Source organism: Pyrenophora tritici-repentis, chromosome 1 (genome assembly GCF_003171515.1).
Source record: "Pyrenophora tritici-repentis strain M4 chromosome 1, whole genome shotgun sequence".
Taxonomy (NCBI): domain Eukaryota; kingdom Fungi; phylum Ascomycota; class Dothideomycetes; order Pleosporales; family Pleosporaceae; genus Pyrenophora; species Pyrenophora tritici-repentis.
The window spans coordinates 655,614-676,089 of record NC_089390.1 but is presented as its reverse complement, the minus strand read 5'-3'; the positions used below and the strand labels follow the sequence as shown (position 1 = coordinate 676,089).

At 50.6% G+C, this 20,476-nt stretch overlaps 8 protein-coding genes across 8 annotated transcripts; 5 read left to right on the top strand and 3 right to left on the bottom strand.

Moving 5' to 3' along the window:
• Window positions 1–1,631: 1,631 nt before the first annotated feature.
• PtrM4_002460 (Atrophin-1 domain containing protein) lies at window positions 1,632–3,174 on the top strand (the record flags this gene model as incomplete). Its single annotated transcript, XM_066102642.1, has 2 exons — window positions 1,632–1,753; window positions 1,806–3,174. 2 exons carry the CDS (start codon window positions 1,632–1,634, stop codon window positions 3,172–3,174), a joined length of 1,491 nt encoding a protein of 496 aa, XP_065964844.1.
• A 534-nt stretch (window positions 3,175–3,708) lies between these two features.
• PtrM4_002450 (Ist1 multi-domain protein) lies at window positions 3,709–4,804 on the top strand (the record flags this gene model as incomplete). The annotated part of the gene is made up of 4 exons (XM_066102641.1): window positions 3,709–3,732; window positions 3,794–3,904; window positions 4,007–4,415; window positions 4,539–4,804. 4 exons carry the CDS (start codon window positions 3,709–3,711, stop codon window positions 4,802–4,804), a joined length of 810 nt encoding a protein of 269 aa, XP_065964843.1.
• Window positions 4,805–4,983: 179 nt separating this feature from the next.
• PtrM4_002440 (MutS, Mismatch repair ATPase (MutS family)) lies at window positions 4,984–7,834 on the bottom strand (the record flags this gene model as incomplete). The annotated part of the gene is made up of 2 exons (XM_001941828.1): window positions 4,984–7,620; window positions 7,679–7,834. 2 exons carry the CDS (start codon window positions 7,832–7,834, stop codon window positions 4,984–4,986), a joined length of 2,793 nt encoding a protein of 930 aa, XP_001941863.1.
• A 2,014-nt stretch (window positions 7,835–9,848) lies between these two features.
• Window positions 9,849–11,622, bottom strand: PtrM4_002430 (Pyr-redox-3 multi-domain protein; the record flags this gene model as incomplete). The annotated part of the gene is made up of 3 exons (XM_001941827.1): window positions 9,849–9,977; window positions 10,034–11,043; window positions 11,091–11,622. 3 exons carry the CDS (start codon window positions 11,620–11,622, stop codon window positions 9,849–9,851), a joined length of 1,671 nt encoding a protein of 556 aa, XP_001941862.1.
• A 1,568-nt stretch (window positions 11,623–13,190) lies between these two features.
• Window positions 13,191–14,511, top strand: PtrM4_002420 (uncharacterized protein; the record flags this gene model as incomplete). Its single annotated transcript, XM_001941825.1, has 4 exons — window positions 13,191–13,343; window positions 13,402–13,750; window positions 13,802–14,007; window positions 14,059–14,511. The coding sequence occupies 4 exons, from the start codon at window positions 13,191–13,193 to the stop codon at window positions 14,509–14,511; spliced, it is 1,161 nt and encodes a 386-aa protein (XP_001941860.1).
• Window positions 14,512–15,462: 951 nt separating this feature from the next.
• Window positions 15,463–16,288, top strand: PtrM4_002410 (uncharacterized protein; the record flags this gene model as incomplete). The annotated part of the gene is made up of 2 exons (XM_001941824.2): window positions 15,463–15,745; window positions 15,834–16,288. The coding sequence occupies 2 exons, from the start codon at window positions 15,463–15,465 to the stop codon at window positions 16,286–16,288; spliced, it is 738 nt and encodes a 245-aa protein (XP_001941859.2).
• A 729-nt stretch (window positions 16,289–17,017) lies between these two features.
• On the top strand, window positions 17,018–17,335 carry PtrM4_002400 (uncharacterized protein; the record flags this gene model as incomplete). Its single annotated transcript, XM_066102640.1, has 3 exons — window positions 17,018–17,028; window positions 17,084–17,254; window positions 17,317–17,335. The coding sequence occupies 3 exons, from the start codon at window positions 17,018–17,020 to the stop codon at window positions 17,333–17,335; spliced, it is 201 nt and encodes a 66-aa protein (XP_065964842.1).
• Window positions 17,336–17,923: 588 nt separating this feature from the next.
• On the bottom strand, window positions 17,924–18,970 carry PtrM4_002390 (RING Zn-finger protein; the record flags this gene model as incomplete). The annotated part of the gene is made up of 3 exons (XM_001941823.1): window positions 17,924–18,506; window positions 18,565–18,774; window positions 18,825–18,970. The coding sequence occupies 3 exons, from the start codon at window positions 18,968–18,970 to the stop codon at window positions 17,924–17,926; spliced, it is 939 nt and encodes a 312-aa protein (XP_001941858.1).
• Window positions 18,971–20,476: the final 1,506 nt, after the last annotated feature.

Below are 20,476 nucleotides of genomic sequence, written 5' to 3'. Positions count from 1 at the left end.
CCTTGCAGCAGGATACAATAAGTTAGGTAGAGAAGCTCTGGCCTAGCTTAGATGACGCACACGTGGAGAAACCTTGCCGTGCCTTAAACAACACACCAATCACAGGATGGCTAACCGTAATGAGGGCAGACAAGATTTCTGAAGCTTTGAAGCAGTCTTGGATCTAGAAGTCTTTTCGGCGGAAGTATCGTAGTGGTAGCGATATTGATCGAGAAGTCAGTATGGATTGATAAGCCCATGTCCGAGAAGGATCAATTATCACAAGATACTAACAGGAATCTAGAGCAAGTTATCCACTTTAAATACGATGGCAAAGAAGAAAAGACGCACAGGTATTTGGTAATCCACGGTAGCAAAGATTATGAGCAGTTCTTCAGATGTAGGTGACATTTCGGTCGAATTCCATATGAGGCCAAAGACAAAGTGTCCTAACACGGGTCGTATAGCTAAGGCACACTCTGAAGCTTCCTGAAAGATGGTGGACGAGGACAGCTTGAGAATTTTGGATAGATAGATCCAATGAGTCTCCAGCGCAATATCGTCGAGGAAGCCGCAACACGTACGAAGATGTGGGAAAAATCCTCTAAAGCCAGTCGAATAGGACAGACGACGTTATTCAGTCGCAGTCTTTGCCATACATCCTCTACGAGAGCTAAAAGGAGTCTAGTGTCAAAATTAGAAATCAGTCGTGGCGGCGAGAACAAGAACGCGGTATGCTCTGTACAGCCGCGAAGCCTGTTGTTTCAATGCAAGTAGCGGTTACAGAAGCACTCGCGAAGTTCAATATCAAAAACCACTCTTCTATACACCTGAAGCGACAGCCATGGTTGCCATTAGAGTGACACTAGCTTGCGATGTCTTGCTGAGCGCATGCACCGAGCTCGGGTTCACGATTGAAAAGCTCCCCTCATTCGTTAGGACGACTGTGGTGAGTTATAGGCTGTCAGAGGTAGAATTCGCATGTAAAGGCCAAGCCAGAGCGCATAGAAGATTTGTAGAAACACTTGAAACTGCGAGGATTCGTTTAGATGCGTTTTGATTAGCTGTCGAGACGCAGTTACCAGATGGTGCCGCTTCGTTCATGCCTCCTTCTGTTTAGCGCTGTCACCAGTTAGCGCGTTCGTGTCAAAATCTGGCCGGTTCATGCCGGGTGGTCTGTGCGCTGGGGTACGGGGTGCAAGGCATGGCGCGTTTGCACCAACGCATTGCGGGTCGCTTCACATGACGTCTACGCCAAGGTCATACCCACGACTTCCCCCAAGAACCTCCGTTTCACACAAACCTACAATTGCTATCGCCTGTCAAAGTGCATGATGATGGGTTCATGTTTATTGTGCTGGCTTGGCAGCCGACACCGCGAAACAATACCATCTAACTTGGCATTCAGAGCTTCTCCAAAGCATCTTTGGTATATAGGGATGAGCGTTCGACCAGAAGTAAACATCATCGCATCAGCATCACTCGGTTCTTCAGCAACTTTTACATTCTATCTCGGAATCACTGGTTGACTATCCCGCATTGTTCTTTTCTTCGATCTACCACTTTCAACTTTACTTTTTCACTCAACTTCAAGCCAGGTGCTTTCTTCACCCAATTTCAAGTCTACAACACTTCACCAAAACACTTTCAACATGCATCCTTCCACCATCGCCGCCATTCTGGCCTTTACTGCAGGCATGCCTGCCAGTGCTGCACCCGCCAACCGCCAACCAAACCCTTACGCCGGACTAGGTCACATAGCGGTCATGCCTGAGTAAGTCTTTCATCAAAATTTGAACAACATTGAACTAACAATCCATGAACAGTTCCAAGGAGCATGTCGATCTCTTCAACAAGATCTCTGGCCGTGCTAGCCGTGGTAGCCGTGTCGGCAAAGCCTTCTCGGGCGTTGGCGATGCTGTAAGCGCGGTATCCGATTTCCTTACTATCGGCCAGGCTGTCCAGGGGGCTCAGCAAAACGCAAAGAGGGACCCGCAACGAAGCTCCAAGCAGTGTGCCAACTTTGTCAACCGGGAACAGTGCGAAGAGGCGTTTCGCCCTCAACTGGCCATTCCCTACCCGGAGATGCAGCTTGGTTCGAAAAAGGTAGCCCGCGGTAATCGCTTGGCCGATGCTGCTGGACAAATCGCCCAGGGCGTCAGGCCGGTTGACGATCTCGTCAACAACCAACACAAGAGGGAGGCTAAAGGGGGCAGCATTGGTAACGGTTGCCTTACTACCCCATGTGCAGACATCCTGCCAACCACACCATTCAGGGGAGTTCAGAAGCAAGAGGAGGAGACCCAGTCAAGTGAGAAGCGGGACGCGCAGAGGAGTAAAGGAAGGATCATCAGCAACATTGTTAAGGGTGTAGGAGGCGCTCTCGGTGGTGCAGCTGATACGGCCACCGTCGTCGGAGCGGTCCAGGGCCAACAAAAGAGGGATGCTCAGAAGAGTAAGGGCGAGGTCTTCTGGACCGCTCCGCCGGCACAGAGCGGCGGAGACATTCCGCTGCCAGAAAAGAGGGAGGCCAACGAAATTGGTGGAAAGATACACCGATGTCCTATCACTGGCTGCAGAGACGAGCTTTTTCTTGGCGTACCTGTCAATTTCAGGCGCGAGGCACAAAGGAGCAAAGGCAAGGTTATCGGCAACATTGTCAAGGGTGTAGGCGGCGCTCTCGGTGGAGCAGCTGATACCGCCACCATCGTCGGAGCGGTCCAGGGTCAGCCAGCACAGAAGAGGGAAGCCCAGAAGAAAATCATTGGGGGAGAAGACGAGATCCGATGCATGGGTTTTCCCGGCTGTTACGATACCGCGTCTGGTCTTGGGAAGCGCGAGGCACAGAAGAGTAAGGGCAAGATTATCGGAAACATTGTTAAGGGTGTAGGCGGCGTCATTGGGGGTGCGGCTGATACTGCCACCATCGTCGGAGCGGTCAACGGCCAAGGCCAGCCAGCACAGAAGAGGGAAGCCCAGAAGAACCCCATTGGAGGAAAGTCCGGTGGCCACTGCCAAGCTATGACTGGCTGTGGAAGGAGGGATGACATTATTATTCTTGGGCGCGAGGCACAGAGGAGCAAGGGTAACATTATCGGAAACATTGTTAAAGGTGTAGGCGGCGTCATTGGTGGTGCAGCTGATACTGCCACCATCGTCGGAGCGGTCAACGGCCAAGGCCAGCCAGCACAGTAGAGGGAATCCCAGAAGAGCAGCCCTGGTGTAGGACCAGAGACATGCCTATTAGGTTTCCCTAGCTGTGGATCTGATTCAAGATTTGGTTCAGATAACACCATGAACTGTCCGTTGCTTATATAGGAGTCAAAACAACTGGATCAGTCATAGCCAGCGTTGGACCATAGAAGATGATGTAGCAGATGCTATTAGATAGCTTTCAATTATGAATCATGAACAATGAACATTTCCATCTCTACAATGAAGAAACAAAAGTGGAGCCGAGACTGCAGAGTAGCAGAAAGTGGGTTTTTCCAACAAAGAGGTTCTAAGAGAATCACCTCTCTCTCTTAGTAATTATAGGCATGAAGTTAGGTCTCCGGAATGACGCTAGTAAAATGTGGCTCGTTGCGCCGACGAACTCAACACCCCACCTTAACTTAACTACGTCTGCCCCACTAACCGGCGCCTAACACTACACAACAACCGCGACCTATTACGCTACCCAACGACACGTCTACCTACCAACACCAAGGTACATACAAAACGCAAATCATGGCGCCCACAGTCTCATTAGTAGTAAGCAACTTCTTCAGCCTTCCGTTGTGGTAAACCGCGCCATGTACTAACCGCGGGGCAGAACAAGCTCAAGGTGCAGCTCAAGCTGTCGATATCGCGACTACGCATGGTACAACAAAAGGACAGCGCAAAAGTGAAGCAGCAAAGAAGAGACATGGCGCAGCTAATCGAGGTACGTAAACACGTCTTCATGCTCCTTTCTGCTGTTGCGAAACATGTTTCACGCGGACAGGTAGGCGCGCAAGCAAGGCAACGACTAACAAGAACCCACCAGGCCGGCAAAGTACAATCAGCACGAATACGAGTCGAAAACATCATCCGCACAGACATAACCACCGAACTACACGAGATACTAGAACTCTACTGTGAACTCCTCCTCGCACGGTCGCAGCTCCTCGAATCGCAGGTTTCATCTTCGAACACGACGACGTCGGCCACATCGGGCATGCTGGATCCCGCGCTGGAGGAAGCAGTAAGAAGCATAATATACGCCGCGCCGCGCACGGAGATCAAAGAGCTACACACCGTGCGAGCGCTGCTGGTGGAGAAGTTTGGGAAAGAGGTGGCGCTGGCTAGTATGGAGGGTGAGGGCGTCGCGGAGAGAGTGGTGAAGAAGCTGCGGGTCGAGACGCCCAAGGAGGAGCTGGTCGAGGCGTATATGGCGGAGATTGCGAAATTCTATGGTGTGGCGTATGGGTCGGCGGCAAAGAGCGATGATGATGATGATGGGGAGGAGGATGACGATGAACCGGCGGGCGGCATAGCGGAACAAGAGCTCGAGGACCCATTGATGACAGATGATGCAGGCAAGAGCAAGAAAGAAGAAGAGAGGGAAGCTCTCGCAAAAGCTACAACGCCCAAGAAACTCGGTCCGCAAAGTCCGCTGCGCGTTGTGCCGCCAAGTCCCAGTACGGATAATGTGGCGCCTCGGTTGAAGTTACCGGGGAGTGCAGCGGCGAAGATTGCAAAGACTGAGGCTACGAAGAAACCGCCGGCAAAGAAGGAGGATGGGTTGGGAAAGATACCTGATGTAGATGAGCTTGCTAGACGGTTTGCGGAGCTCAAACGCTAGTCAGAAAGCGGGATATGACGGGCATTTAATTATGGTTTACATTGTTTTGATATCATGGATATATGTTGGCAGAAGGCTGGATAAGATTGACGACGACCTTTTCCCGCTTGGTAAATCTTTGTTTTAGTACACCTTGAACGCCCAGACATTCCCATTGCTCCATCTTTGCGCCGCACCTGTTACAAGGCTTGAATACCCTTGAAGAAGCTGTTGACCATGAGTTTCTCGTTACCCTTGACCAGCTCTCTCATCCTTTCCACCTGCTGCTTCTTGGTAAGACCCTTGCTTTCCACCTCTTCTTTCCAGGTCTTGAGAACCTCTTTCAACAAGCGACTACCGTCCTCGACGTCCTCCTTGCTTGCTTGCACGAAGCCCTCCTCGTGCTTTCCGGCAAAGTCTTCCAGTTCATCGGCCTTGCGCTTGGCCATGTTGATGACCTTTTGCGGAAAGCGAACGAGCTCTGCGACGTGGATGCCGAACGATTGGTCTGAGAAACCAGGTTCGACTTTGTAGAGGAGCGTTACCTCGCGCTTCTTTTGTACCGCGTCCATGTCGACATCGCCATCATCGTTGACTACAGGGGCGCTGCCTTCGGATATGTGTGCTACAACGTGCAAGTTCTGTACTTGAGGGTATGTATCCACGAGCGCAGTGAGCTCATGGAAATGCGTTGCGAAGAGAGCAAAAGCACCAATCTCCTTGACAATGTATTCCGAGATTGCCCAGGCTAGACCAAAACCATCGTATGTGCTTGTTCCGCGGCCCAATTCGTCGATGATGATGAGGGATTCCTTTGTGGCGGACTTGAGAATGTTTGCTGTTTCTAGCATTTCGGCCATGAAAGTTGACACGCCCTTGATCTGGCTGTCGCTCGCGCCGACACGTGCAAGGATGCAGTCGAAGATTGTTAGTTCGGCTTCTGAACATGGTACGAAACAACCGATTTGCGCCATTAGTGCAATCACGCCGATTTGCCGGATGTAGGTCGATTTTCCGCCCATGTTGGGTCCGGTAATGATGAGGAACTCGCTCTCGTTCCTTACGAGCGATACGTCGTTGGTGATGAAGGAAATATCATCTTGCATCTCCATGCATGGGTGTCGTGCCTCTTTGAGAATAGTGTTACCAGTCCCGCGAGGGTGCATGGTTGGCCTAGTGTATGAGGTGGGTGCGTGAACGGAAACGTGTGCAAAAGCGACTATGACATCGAGGTGTGCTAGGACAGCAGCAAGCTTCTCCACGACTGGAACATACGACGATGCGACTGAGACGACTTCGTTGACGAGACCAGATTGTGTGCGATTATAGTTTTCCGAGAGTTGATCAAACTCTCGTCGCTTCTCCTGTAGAGTGTTTGTCGTAAAGTATACACCATTCTTTTGGGTGGAAATTTCGTGGTACTGCTTCTTTTGGCGAATGCAGCCTGCTTCGTTGCGCGTCAATCGAAAGCACCAGCCGTTGACCTTGTGGTTCTCCAGGAAGAGCTTCTTCTCCGTGTCCTGGTTGAGATCATCTCCCACGCGCATGTGCTCTGACTCCATCTCGCGCTTGAGCTTATCGAGCCGCTTTCGGATGATCTTCAAGGATTCGTCAAACTCCGGCTTGATGATGAACTCATGGTTGTCAAGAGCCTCCAGATCAACAGTTGTCTCCACCATGTCTTGTAGACCAGCAAATGCCGTTGTGTACTGGCGGAGCTTATCCGTGTATTCTGCGTCAAGCGGCTCCTTGTATTGCTCGTCCATGACAGCCTCGAGTGAGCTGAGGAATCCAGGCAGTCGAATAACGACTTGGTATGCTCGCACAACATCCTCCAGATTTGCCGCTTTGCGTTGGAATTTCTTCGCCAGTCGGTACAGGTCCGGTATAGACCGAAGATGCTCCTCCTGCATGGTCTGCCTCAACTCGGTATCGTTGACAAAAGCTTCTACAAGTTGCTGACGTCGTTCGATTTCCTTGACGTTCATCAATGGCTGCTTGAGCCATTGTGCGAGTAGTCGGCTACCAGTTGGTGTCTTGCAATGGTTTAGCAAGCCGTATAGACTCATGTTCTTTGCGCCGTCTCGTGGCCCTGGCATGAGGTTAAGTGCCTTTAGCGCAGCTGCGTCAAGCTTCATGTACTGCGACAGGTCGTGTTGGTAGAGCTGATACTGGCCAAAGTTGGATGAGTCGGACATAACACCTAAATAGCGGATGAGACAGGCAGCGGCACCCATGGCCAAGTTCAAATCCGTCAAATGCAGAGAACCAGCTGCTCGCTCGTCCTTGAGTAAGCGCGGTAGATCCTGATCAATGTCCTTTGTGCCGAAATCAGCTTGTGCTCGCTCCGCCACAGCGCATCCGCAGTTGTCGGCAATGGTGCGAAGCTTGCTGAGCTCTACATCCTTTTTATTTGAATCAAGCTGAATAAGACACTCTTTGACACCCAGTTGAATCAGCAGCGACTCAAAGTTGGAGTAGAGATCGTTGTCCAGAAACTCTGTGACGCCCAGTTCTCGCACGCTGGCATCTGCAAAGCACACACCCACATTCCTTGCCTCTGACGCCTTTGCCGAAACCTTGACTGCCAGTATAATGGGCGCGTTCTCGATTTGACCACCTAAGTCGTCTTCCAGGTCTTGCAGGTTGCCTGGTGAGGCTTGCTTCACCACCTTCCAATCCATGCGCTTGCCCGTGGATTGCCAAATCTCAATTCGCTTGCCGAGTCGGAAAAGGGCGTCGCGGAGGAAGTTGCGAAAGACGGTTATGGTCATGGTGACGGACTCGAGGCCTGGTTCGCGGCCCAGTTTGCGTATGACGGCTGTTGTTTTGTAGACCTAGAGGCATGTCAGCTGCTTGCGGGGAGCCAATGGCACACACAATCATCTTCCTTACCGTATTCGCGATAAACTTTGCATCTTCACCATGGGCACTATAGTAGTCACCACGGTCGAATATGCGCACCGTCTCGTCATGCTTCTCGCCCAAGTTGCGAAAGAACTTGCAGAAGCCTGACTCGTCCTCTTCTTTGATTTCTGGCCGGGATGCCATTCTCGTGTGTGGCAATGACAAACTAGGGTGCCAGAAACGAGGGGTGAAAGTATTATGAAGCTTGGTGATGATGTCGATGATGGACGTCCGCCTGCCGTCGTTAATTGAGGCGCGTAAGCACATAGGCGCGTCGACGCGCTCCTTCCGCGCTAGTGTTTGCCAGGGTCTACGATATCTCTCGCCTCATCAACCAGAACAAAAGCATTCGCAAAAAATGGCCTTTTCATCACAATACCTTAAACCCCAAAGCTATCCTCTTCTAGGTTCTCCGGCACTAGTTGTGGGTTCCGGACTATGCATTTGATATTTCGCTCACTTCTAAGACACCCACCTGGCTCGTTCCCTAGAAACTGCAGCAATTCTACATTGCACCAAGGCTGCTATCATCTTATCACCAAGCCTCGGTTCTAGCTGGATATGACTTTGACTATGAAGCCCGGCAGATATGAATGGCGCATTGCCCAGCAAGATTGGTCACGTGCTATGTCTTTCTCAATTAGGATATCACGGCAGTCGGGCCAGACGAAGAACCACCCAGGTTACTGTCCAAGTCTCGGCCGGGCTGGTGTCGGCAGATAAAAGGCAGTTTCAACGCTCCCAATGGCTGCCAGGCCGTGGTCCCCCGAACCTGGCCAGCACAGGGGGACTGACATGCCGGCAGATAGGCAAGTTGGGACTTTGGATCCCAGACCAACCCCTGCCGCTTCTTTGTCCAGCCCAATCTAGCTATGTACTATCGCGATCCACAACCCTAATCATACTCATATCCGCACTATTCCGCCTCCATCCAGATGAGACCATCTTTCACCACGACCACCGAATGTCGAGCCTTACCCTGCCATCTATCTTTTCAATTGTCGAAAGATCTGGACGCGCCATCAAGCGGCAGAGGACGAGCAGGCTAGAGTTTGTATGGGAAACCATTGCGACACTCGGTACCATCACGGTAATACCTAACAGCCGGGTGCGGGGAATAGCCCTGAGCATTGACTACTAGTGCTTAGCGGGTACCTCGGCTGGTCTTGCCTACCGGTACAATATGTGTGCTCACTCAGGCAGAAACTTGGAGCATTGCTGCCGACTTCACAAGTTTACATCATGGCAGCGGACGGTTATGATATGTTTCATGCTTCACGATTGATTGCACTTCCCCACAAGTCCTCGTATCGACGCGCCACGCGCAGTACTACCGGTATATCCAACAGTCAACCATTCCATGCTCTAAACCCCCACACTCGGCTACACTTGGCGCACGCCCGCAGCGCTATGGCTACCCCGAAGGATACTCGCGAAAGTCCTTATGATACGCTCAACGCATGGCGACTTTGAATGGTACCACCGAAAATTCAACCACGAGGATACCTCGAATTGCCTATGCGGCAGGCCCAAGACGCCAGAACACCTAGTGTTCTGCAAGAGAGCCACAACACACTTCAAGAAGTGGCCTCTACGCCCCATCGTGCCCCCTCGCACAAGACAGGAAGGCCTAGCGTACCTCGCGCAATTAATAGACCAGCCACAAGAGTTCGAGACCTTCGTGAAGGTAACGAACTCCTTCTATGACGAGTGATTTCTATTTTTGAATTTCACAAAGACCCGCTGAATTCCTTGGCATTGTTCAGTGTAGGATTCGCGGCAGAACGCCGCATAGATGCCACAACCCACACGCTCTCTTTCAAACTTTTCATTATATCTCAAACTGCCTCTTGTTACTTTTTCGTTTCTCTCTCTAAAAAGTAGTCATTGTACTGCATCGATCAAAGGCGCAAGCCACGAAATACTAGAATATTGTAGGAAAACGGCTTCAAATGGCGGGAGTCCTTTTCACGAACATGTATATAGGCAGGGCATCACTCCCCTTAGATACAAAACACCTAGGAATAGGTTCCACGAGGCAAGTACGACAGCACTATAAGACCACGGCGGGACCCGCCCGAATACCCTATGGGAGGTTACAGATAGGGCGTTAAACCACAATCAACATCAACATCAACTCGGCTACACTTGAATGATCCTAGGACATGTCAAATCCGATATACCCCTTCTCGGCCGCCTCGTAGATTGTCTTGTAATATGACGGTACTCCACCAAGATAGATCAACGGCTCCCTTGGCTTGCCAGGGATGTTGGTGCCCATGTACCACTGAAGTAAATGTTAGTAAAACTCCCCATCGGAGATTTCGTAGCAAAATCACTTACAGAGTCAACAGACGTCAATAGCGAAGAATCGGCGATGTCCCACACGAGCTTCTTCCACTGATCTTCGCTCTCCATTTGTGCGACAATCTTCTTGATCGACTTTACTCGCATGTGATTCATCGTCTGAAGGATCCAATTGCCCTGCAGCTCCGCGCATGTGGGGCCGTTGCAGAATGCCGTCGGTGCTTGTGGCCCGTACGTGAAGAACATGTTGGGGAACCCTGATACTGCGAGGCCAAGGTGCGTTCTAGCCCCGTCCTTCCAGTGCTGACTCAGGCTCTCGCCCGACTGGCCTCTGATGTCGATCTGGCTAAGACCTCCGGTAACCGCGTCGTAGCCAGTCGCGCTGATGATGTAGTCGAATTGGTACTCGGCGTCATTTGTCTTGATGCCGTTCTCTGTAATCCCCTGGATTGGCGTTCCCTTGTCACTCACGTCGACTACCGCAACGTTGGGTTGGTTGAAAATCTCAAAGTAGTCCTTCTCTAGGGATATACGTTTGCAGCCAAAAGCGTGCGGTTGCTTCATGGGAGCGAGTATGTCGGCAACCTTTGGATTTTGGATCTTCGCTCGAGACTTGTCCCGCCAGAAGTTGTATGCTTCGCGGTTTGCATCCTTACTGAACAACATGTCGTGGTAAGTGGCAAGCCAGAACTTGAAGTCGCCCTCGCTCCAGAGTTTCTCGTACTTTTGTTTCCGTTGGGCTGGGGTGTCCTCAAATGTGGATTTATGGTAGAAGTTGTAGTCGAAACCAGCGAAGCTTTCGTGGCGTCCGGCGAAGAAGTCGGGGTACTTGGGCTTGGGGATAGCTTGATTGGGAGCTTTGTAATCCACTTGTCTCATCGGCATAGCCATGTTCGGCGTACGCTGGAAGACTGTGAGTTGACCAGCGACCTTGCTCAGGTCCTGTGCCAGCTGAACACCGGTGGAACCGGTACCAACAATGGCCACCCTCTTGCCATGCAGATCAGGCTCTTCATGGGGCCAGTATGAGGGATGGAGGAACGTCCCTAACGACCTGTTAGTCCATATCTTAGTAGAAGCTAGTCCTTCTTACCTTTGAACGAGCCGATGCCTCTCCAGTCTGGAATGTGTCTCTTCGCAGCGAACCCCGTGTTGAGTAAGAAAAACTTGACGCGGTACGCCTCTCCCCCTTTCGTCCTCACAGTCCATTTCGCCTCAACATTACTCCAGACGGCTGAAGAAACAAAAGTGTTAAACTGGGTATCCTTTCTCAAATCCCACACCTTGGCTACATGCGCAAAATAGGCTCGGATCTCGGCGCTGCCAGGAAAGCGCTGCTTCCATGTCCAATCCTTCCACAGTGCGGGGTCAGAGAACTCGTAGTTGGGGATAGGGCTGTCCACGCGGGCACCTGGGTACCGGTTCCAATACCATACGCCTCCGTAGTCGGAACCATGCTCGACTAGTTTGACGCGGTAGCCTGCGTCACGGAGTTGCTTGAGCTGCCAAACGCCACCGAAACCGGCGCCAACTATCAGAGCATCGAGCTCTTTGGTTTCGGTGGTATTGGTCCCGTTGAAGGTTTCACCCGGGGAAAGGTGCTCAAATTCATCAATCGAACCCATGCTGGTGGACTTTTGTTTCCGACACAATGGTCAGGCCTTATTGATGTGGAGCTGATGTTTTATGCAGCCGTCGCCTCCTTGATAAGTGACCACGTAAGGGCAAAAATACGAGATAACGTTTCTTCGTTATAAAGGGAGAATAGAAGACAAATAGGTGTTGGATGGGAGAGTTGCTGCGCAGCTGGACGGATAGTAGTTATACAAGGAGAAAAACAATACCAACTTGGATCTCGTAAATTATCTCGGCAAAATATGATCGCGAATCGACACTAATCTAGCGACTACTGTAGTTTCCTGGGTATCTGCTAATCTTTGGCGGTTATCCTTGGAAATCGATATTAAAACCCGCAAGCAGTCCTGGGGTAGAACTAGCATGGTAGGCCCCGCCTCCACATCTACCGGCACAGGGTCTAGCGGAGCGAGGGCTTCCACACTTGCATCAATCTCAGTAGCGCGAAGCACGATAGTTGCCCGAGGTGCAATTTGGTCGGATCGTGACTCAACTTGGTCCTGGCCATCCTGCTCCGCGCCCCTAACTCTATCGCGATGATGCCTAACTCTCCCCGCAGCCGCGCAAGTGTCTCAGGTATCGCGCGCAACAAAATGTTTCAGATAAGCATTGTTGTTCTCGATTGGGTAATGACAAGTCATGGATACCTTGATATGGTCTTGTCACTACGACTCATGCGACTGCGGGAAGGATCGGGCCTACCTATTTCTTTGTTTTTCTGGCTTCAATGCACGGTGTTGTTGCTGGAAGCATGGCATATGCGTAAGCCCTAGTGCAGCATCTGGGATCTATTCTCCGCTGACTGTGACTGCTGGCAGGATGCGGGAAGTCTTTGGGAAAGACCACAGCGATGGCAGACGCTCCTATCTCATCGCATTTTCAACCTTTTGGATCATACGGTGTATGGCCTAATCGAAAGCCGTCTCGATTATGAACAGCGGAATTCAATCGAGACTAATAGCTTACACACTATGCGCTCACCTTGGTATACCTCGATGATGCCTGAGATATTTCCAAGGTTGCATCAGTATTCACAAAGCAGGCCCGATAACGTAAGCAAGACACCGCCCTACCTTTTAGGCAAGCGACCCGTGCCATTGTCAGCCATATCTAACGGCATATAAAGATTCAAATGGTTAAACCGTTCCCAGTGCTGACAGCGGCTTCTACGGGGAGCGTTCTCGGCAAGACGTTAACGTTATAGTGAAATGGGATCATCGCTGTACGGGAGCAGTTTGTAGAACAAGTATTTGGTATTTCGGGTCGACGGCGTAGCTGAGAAAGCCCGGATCCGCGTATTCTTGCTCTTGAGTCGGATCGAAGGAGCATAGCCATGGGCCTGCGGATCGGCTGGGCTTCTTGGTGAAGTTATCGGGCATGTGTACCTAGGTACATGGCAGTCCAACGAGGTGCTGTGACTTGTAGAACATATAAGCGCCAATGTCTTCGTTGATAAATCGACAAATCAATCTGCAGTCTTCGGTATTTATTGGAAAGTTACTCGACTTTTTCTTCTTCTTCACTTTGTTGTGCCGGAGCCCTATACAGTCTATTAATTATGGCACTGAGCCCGCTGGTAGCTGCGCTCGTTGAGGCATGGACGCTATACGGCATAGGCAGTATTGCCATTATTCTGAGAATCTTCACACGGACGCGCATGGTTGGCATTGCTGGATGGCAAGCTGACGACTACATCATATTTTTCTCTTGGGTAAGTCGAGCCTACATATGCACTTCTAGGAACAAGGACATCTGACTCACATGTTTAGGCTTGTTATACCGGAATGACTGTAGCAGCACATGAGGTCGGCGGCGTGAGCGACACCTCGCATATGACCATGGAGTATCGACTTTCCTTGACCCCAGAACAAGCAGCTTTACACCAACGCTCGAGCAAATGGTTCATGGTCGGATGGTTCACCTATATAGGACTCATCTGGTCGCTGAAGCTGAACATGCTCTTTCTGTATCGCCGAGTCGTCAGCGTGGTATGGGTCAGCGCGTTTTTACTCCCAACCATGCTTTTGGTGGGTGTTACCGGTATTTCGATTTGGTTGATGTTTGCGCTGGCTTGTCGTCCATTCAACAGGCTCTGGCAAATTCTTCCAGATCCAGGACGTAAGTACTCATCACCCCCTTCTCATCGACTTTTTGGCTGATCATCTGTAGAATACTGTATGCCTCAGAGCCCGGCTTTCCTAGTCGTCGTCCTTGTCTTCAATCTCTTGACGGATGTTTTCATTATACTCATCCCTATTCCGATTATTCTTCCTTTGAAGATCTCATGGGCTCGCAAGCTTGGACTATTGGCTATGTTCTGTGCGGGCATCTTCATTATGATAGCTGCGATTTTGCGGGTCTATTTCGTCATGGCTGTAAGTACCGAGATCATCTACTACCACAACGCGTTACTGATACAGACCTAGCTTCAACAAGCCGCAACAGCCGCCATTTGGTCCTGTCGAGAAGACATTGTCGCAGTCCTGGTCGGCCAAGCCACCATCATTCGACCTCTCTTCACTCATCGATTCTGGACCGGCGCCTATGAAGGCTCCAACTCATACCCATCAAACAAAAACTCGGACGACTCGCACGAGCTCAGCGATGGTTCAGCCTCCAAGCAATCGCGTTTAGGCTTCCGTGCTGTGAAGGATCCATACAACATCAGCGCTCTCCACACAAACAAGGGCAATGAAAGCCAGGAGAAGATTATCCCTCCGACGCCAGACGTACCCGTTTACAATCGGAGGGAATCGGTCCAGAGAATCGACACAAGTGGGAAAGACTTGGAAAGTGGCCACATTGTCATCCAGAGAGAAGTTGCCGTTTCAACTGCGACTGGGAAGCATGAGTTCCCTCAGGCTTGGAAGCCGGTGTGAATTTTGCTACCTAGGGGTTACTAATGCCACAAGTGCAACTCAAGTCCATTGGAGGCGTCTGTGATCGTAGTCCTATAATGGGACTATACGCCGATCTTGAGCCTTATATTTCCTAGCTTGCAGTAGATAACAGGATGATCTTGAGATATGTAGATATATAATACTGCACTTCAACATGTGCAGCCCAACACGGGCCACTTAACAGTCAGTCATGTGACGGATACACAGTGATTTGCACAACCTCTTAGCGAAAAAACAAACCATTTCCCTCACCACTCCCCATGCTAGACTCCGAGTGGTATAGTGTGGTTCGGATCACAATCTTCTGCCCACAGGTATATTGCTGCATCAAATTTCCCCGACTGACATCCACTTGACCGCGTCCTCGACGCTCCTTCCCCAGACTGACATCCACTTGACTGTGTCCTTGACGCTCTTTCCCGATCATGGCTTAGCCACAGGCGCAGCAATGGATCCCCAAACTTGACATCATCGACCCTACCTGGAACACAAGCACCTTCAAACACAGTCGTCCTAGTCTCTTCCCTACTGTGCTCCTCGAACTCATCATCAAACAATGCGCGCGCAGCTCCCTCCCCGCTCTCGCCCGCATCAGCACTAAATTATGTGACTTTACGCGCCATCTCTACCACTCTGTCGAACTGCAACCCGTTCCGGTTGAGCAACTACCCCTCTACGGCGAGATATGGCACTTCCTTCTCAGCCGGAGGAGGCACTTCTAAAGTCAGCATTGTTGTCTGAAACTGCAGAAGACGGAAGATCTGGTCTCGATCTCCTCAATTGCAAAGTTCGACAACATGACTATGCATCTACATTTTGTTGGAGCACAGAAGCTCAGCCGGAGGCGGTACTCCTAAAGTCAGCATTGTTATATGAAACTGCAGAAGATGACAGATCTGGTCTCGATCTGCTTATACAAGGTTCAACAACATGACTATACATCCACATTTTGCTGTACTGCAGAAGCTCCGCCATCTCGAGTTTAAAAGCAGCGGCAACTTCCATTGGATACTTGCCAAGTCACCGGCACTCGACAGTATCGAGTTCAAGGTGGCCAGTTCCATATTGCCGGACGACACAGCGGAGGTGAATCCTATTATTACGCAGATGACTCCTCCCTTACGCTCTGACATCTGCATACCGGAGAACAATGTGTATGACTATTTTGTTCCGTCCTTGGCACACTCCCCGCCTGCGTACCCTGTTGATGTGGGTAAGCGACAGCGTCAACGAGAGGTTGGAACTTGAACAGCAATAAATTGTCCACGGGGTAAACGGTACCAGCTAGAACATCTTGATAGATGAAGTCAAGGCCCTATCGCCTACACTCACCACTCTCATCATCAGCGTTCCTGATAGGGGAGATGTAGGCTCTGATTACCTCGACTACCCTCTCTCCAGCGACGGCTCTACATCCTTCAAGGGCCTTAAACGCCTCGCTATCCCTTATCAAGCTCTTTTCTACAAGGTGGATCCACAATGGTTGCATGTTCAGATTCGAATGGATGAGCTCCTCCCTTCTGCCCTCGAAACCCTGGAAGTATATACACCAGAGGTCGCGCTTCTGGACTGGCTGGATACGCTACCTTACTACCGGGAACACCTACCCGCTCTCAACAGGGTCGACTTCTTTACCTCTCAGTGGTTCGGCGATGGTTACGAGGCCTTTGTGTTCAAGACCTATCCCCATCCTGCTTTCGGCATCCTCTCGAAAGCACAGGTTACGTTTGATGTGCATCTCGGGAGTCCGGGATAGCTAAAAGAGTGGGATGACCATAATTTGCGCACTCTAGATCTCTGCGTTGAGATGGAGCGAGTCTTTGGGCCGCCATATCGTGGTATGTCTTGAATTCTTTGATAAATTACTGTGTTTTGTTTAAGAGCTAATGATCTTAAAGGAACTGTATTCCATCCTAAGCCTAGAGACGACTGAGCTCAAGAAGTACACTGGTAACACGGTCCAAGATACGGTTGTCAATGACACTTGAGGGACTGGCATACCTGGCGAGACAATGGATTGATGAGCGAACTATGCTTCGTGAAAAAAGATGGTAGGATAACTGTGCAATTAAACATAATGGTGACGCAGGCCCGCAGAAGTGTCGCGTGCTTATGCAATGATTTCCAGTCAGCCATGGATATGCACTGCATCTCTGTTGCATGATCGCTATGGAAAAATGAAATATGCCTGTTTCTATACATTTTACTCCACAATAACAGCATCATAATGCGTCTACGGGTGTCTCTAACTAGTGTCGAGGAAGCACGGTACAATGGTGGTGTTGGCCACTGACTAGTGCGGCCCGAGAGGCTGACGGAAAAACCCACACGGTCCGCAGCCATGACTTTACTCAGAAGCAGCGACTATGCCGCACAGAACAGTATCATGATTAGAAATAGTCGGGCGACTAGTGAGTTGCGATGTACCTGAGTCGTGTCTGCTAGATGTGCATATGGGGTGACACCAAGTTTTCGAGAAACCGCAATGGCAAACCCGTGGGTGAATCTTCTTTCTTAGCCACTAGTATAGGACTATTCTAATTATTTGTAGCCTTCAGAAACATGGATACAAGGGCCCTCCCGAGAAAGCATTGAAGCTGGAAGAAGTTTTAGACTCTCACCCAGTGAAGTGTGTATCTGAGGACCTTGCCGAGAAAGCGTATGAGCTGGACGAAGCTCCAGACTCTACACCAGGAAATGTGCCACGTTCAGATGAACGCGGGTATGTGTATCCTTTGTCCTGACCCACCACAATCATCCTTCTGACTATCATTTCCTGTACAGCCTCGAGGCACGCGTGTAGGCACGGTACAGAAGAATCCGCGTCCCCTACAACGTCCGATCACCAGCCGCCATTTACAGATACGGACTGAAGATTATATTCGACACTACGGCCACATATGTCATGAAGAATGGACAGCGAGTCTTCGATCATTGGGCCACTGCAGCTGTTAAGATTATAAACGAACAAGCCAAAGAGATCGTTGGTGTTCTTCTCAACGGCCGTTATGTATTGAATGAAGTGGTGGTAGACATTGGTGAAACTCTTGGCGTTCCTAATAATCACTTAAGCTTTGGGAAAAAGGATATTCTAGATGTTTTCCTTCAAGATCCCTGAAGGCGAAGAGAGAACAGAGGTGGTATATTCATACTTGTCATGAATGTATCCATCTGTCCGTGTTATTGGCTAGAGTCGTCCATTGTTTAATTGAACATGGCTCTAGTCTACGGGTATCTCTATCAAGATGAAAAGAAGCAGAATCTCCGTCGTAAAACCCCATATGTATGCACAAGAAAACACACCCCTCTCAGTCGTAAACCCGTAGACCATACCCTCATCTCTCAACATCATATACAGTCATAACATCAACCCCATAAATGCACCCCCTTTTCACCCCCTCCTCAAAAGCCTCTGTAACCGAGATCTGGCCGGCGTCTCAGCCTGTGCAACAGCAGTACCATTCGCGGCCTCCACAGGGACATGCTCTCCTTCTGCTGTTCTCGGTGTCTGACTCTGCATCTCAACAGCAGGTTGCTCCGGCGCCTGCACCGCCTCCCTCCTCGCCGCATTCCTCCCGCGCAAAAAGTAATGCCAATTACGCGTTGATGGGCCCTGCGGTTGACCAGCCCGTCCCTCTTCCAACATGGCAGGCGGAAGACCGGCATTTAACGCTAATTGTTCCTCTTCGTCGTGCTGGTCCAGTTCCTCTTTGCTCATGTAGACTGAGCGACATATCGGACAGCTTGTTTTGCGCAATACGAACCAGGAGACGAGGCAGTCGGCGTGGAACTCGTGGCCGCAGATGGAGAGCTTAAGGATGATTTCTGCGTCGGGGGTGGCGGTGGCAGTCGCGGCATCGTCGGAAGCGGGTATTGAAGCTGGGAGTGCGGCAGCGTCGGTGATAGGTGTGTCTGGGGAGAGTTTTGCTGGTTCTGGTGGTGCAGGGGCGTGGAGTGTTGACAGACATATGGCACTATCATCCCGTATCAGTATGCGCAGGGACACCATTGACCCAGATCCATAAAACATACCATTCCCTTTCCAACACCGATTTCGTCTCCACATTCACCTTCCCTCCTTCTTCTCCCACATCATTGCTACTCCGCGACGACACCTCAGTGACCTCGAGCAACTTCTCCCTCGCCTCCGCCCGTCGTAACGCCGGCTTCTTGATCTTAGGTGGCGGTCGCGCCGGAATCGGTGTAGCCTGCCTTCTCCTTCTTATACAAAACACACATAGACTGTTTTTTGATCAGCCCACACACATGGTATCACAAAGACATCAACTTACAAAGGCGCGGCAATAGCAACCACAAACACCGGAATCAAGAAACTAAACGCCGTAGGTGTCATACCAGACCCGCCGACGGTATCGCGCCATTCGCGGGCCCCCAGAAGCACCGCGGTGGTGCCGTGCTCTGATATTATCGCCGGCATAGCAAAATGTGCGATATCGATAACGGTTTGGAGGGGTTATGTTATTTATTTTTTGATTGTGCAGGCGGAAAGGCAGACGGCGCAGTTTGTCTGGCTGGAGGTGTGGAGACTGGGGGGAAGATGCAGGTGGAACACACGACGGCTTGGAAGGGAAACCGAATGCGGGGAAAATGCGATGACGGATGTTTCCGGATATGCCGGCGACTTGATTGCGCGTTTCTCGGAATATGCAAGGCTCCGATACAGCGAGGCGCGGGTCGATTGGGTTTGGTATGGTATTACCCGGATGAGCCGTGGAACGATTTTGGTAGGAATGTTTAGGTAGTTTGCGCAAAGGTGGGAGGAAGATGTAGGTGTTTATAGGGCAAGTGTTGCGATTACTGGTTTTCTGTTCGTGTTCCTCTTTAATATGCTTTGTACAGCTGACAGGTCCCTCAATCCCCGGATGTCGAAACAGCCGAGCGCACCAACTAAACTTTGTATGACACCTACACCTGCCATCAATCTTCTACTTCACAGCCTCCACCACCGCGTATGTTTGCCACGTATGTAAGCATGGCATTCTGAGCGATGCGCAACCTTGTAGTTTACGCCCAGTCGTCAGATCAGGAAAGCTGACAGGTGCTGGCTTAACTGCCTGAGCAGTTTCCGGCTTAGTCTATCTGCTATCCTAACCCGCGACTCCTCGTCGTCATGAATCACGTGTCGATGAAGCCTTGGCTCAATTGGACATCATCGTCATGGAAGTCACATGCATATTTTCGCCTGGTTGATACTGTCGTAATCTATGTGACGGGCGTGATTGAAACCTGCTTGTTTTACTTGACGTGTATCGTCCGTGTGTTGATAAGATGGCGGGTTTTCGCCGATGCCCTGCCACCCCATCAGCAGTCAGCAGCAGCGACATTCTGACTATCAGGCCACATCCTGGCCACAACATCCAAACGCCCAAGCAAACACCAGCCCTGGGCTGACGTCTGACATGCCCAGTTAGAGCGCCACTAAGTGTCTAGATTTCTCTGGGCGCTCCAGTGGCTGCGCAATCGCGCGGCATTCGGGCTTGGTAGATGGTGGAGCGGAAAGGTTTGGCAATGGCTGGGCGGAGTCCAAGTGGGTCGCTTGGCTGAAAGGCGGGGTGCTCGACTAACTTATCGATGGCGTGCTACCGTATAGTTCCGAAGCGCAGAGTATACAAGGGTAGATTATTTTAAACGGCAGGTATCGCGATGTTGGATTCTAAGTTGCAATGTTGATGGTTTTGCTCGTCGCTGGGATCCTAACATGACTTTTTCACTTTCATAATGCATTGGCATTGTATCAACTACAACCAAAATTCTACCTCAACACCGTTCCCTTGGGAGAAAAGGATAGCCGACAGGTTCGTTTCGAGTTCAGTTCGGGCTGGAATAGACCGAGTATTAGTAATAGTCACTTTCATACCAAGTTCTGATGATAGTTCATGGTATCTTCATTAATATATAGACGTTGTATAACTATGAAAAGCCT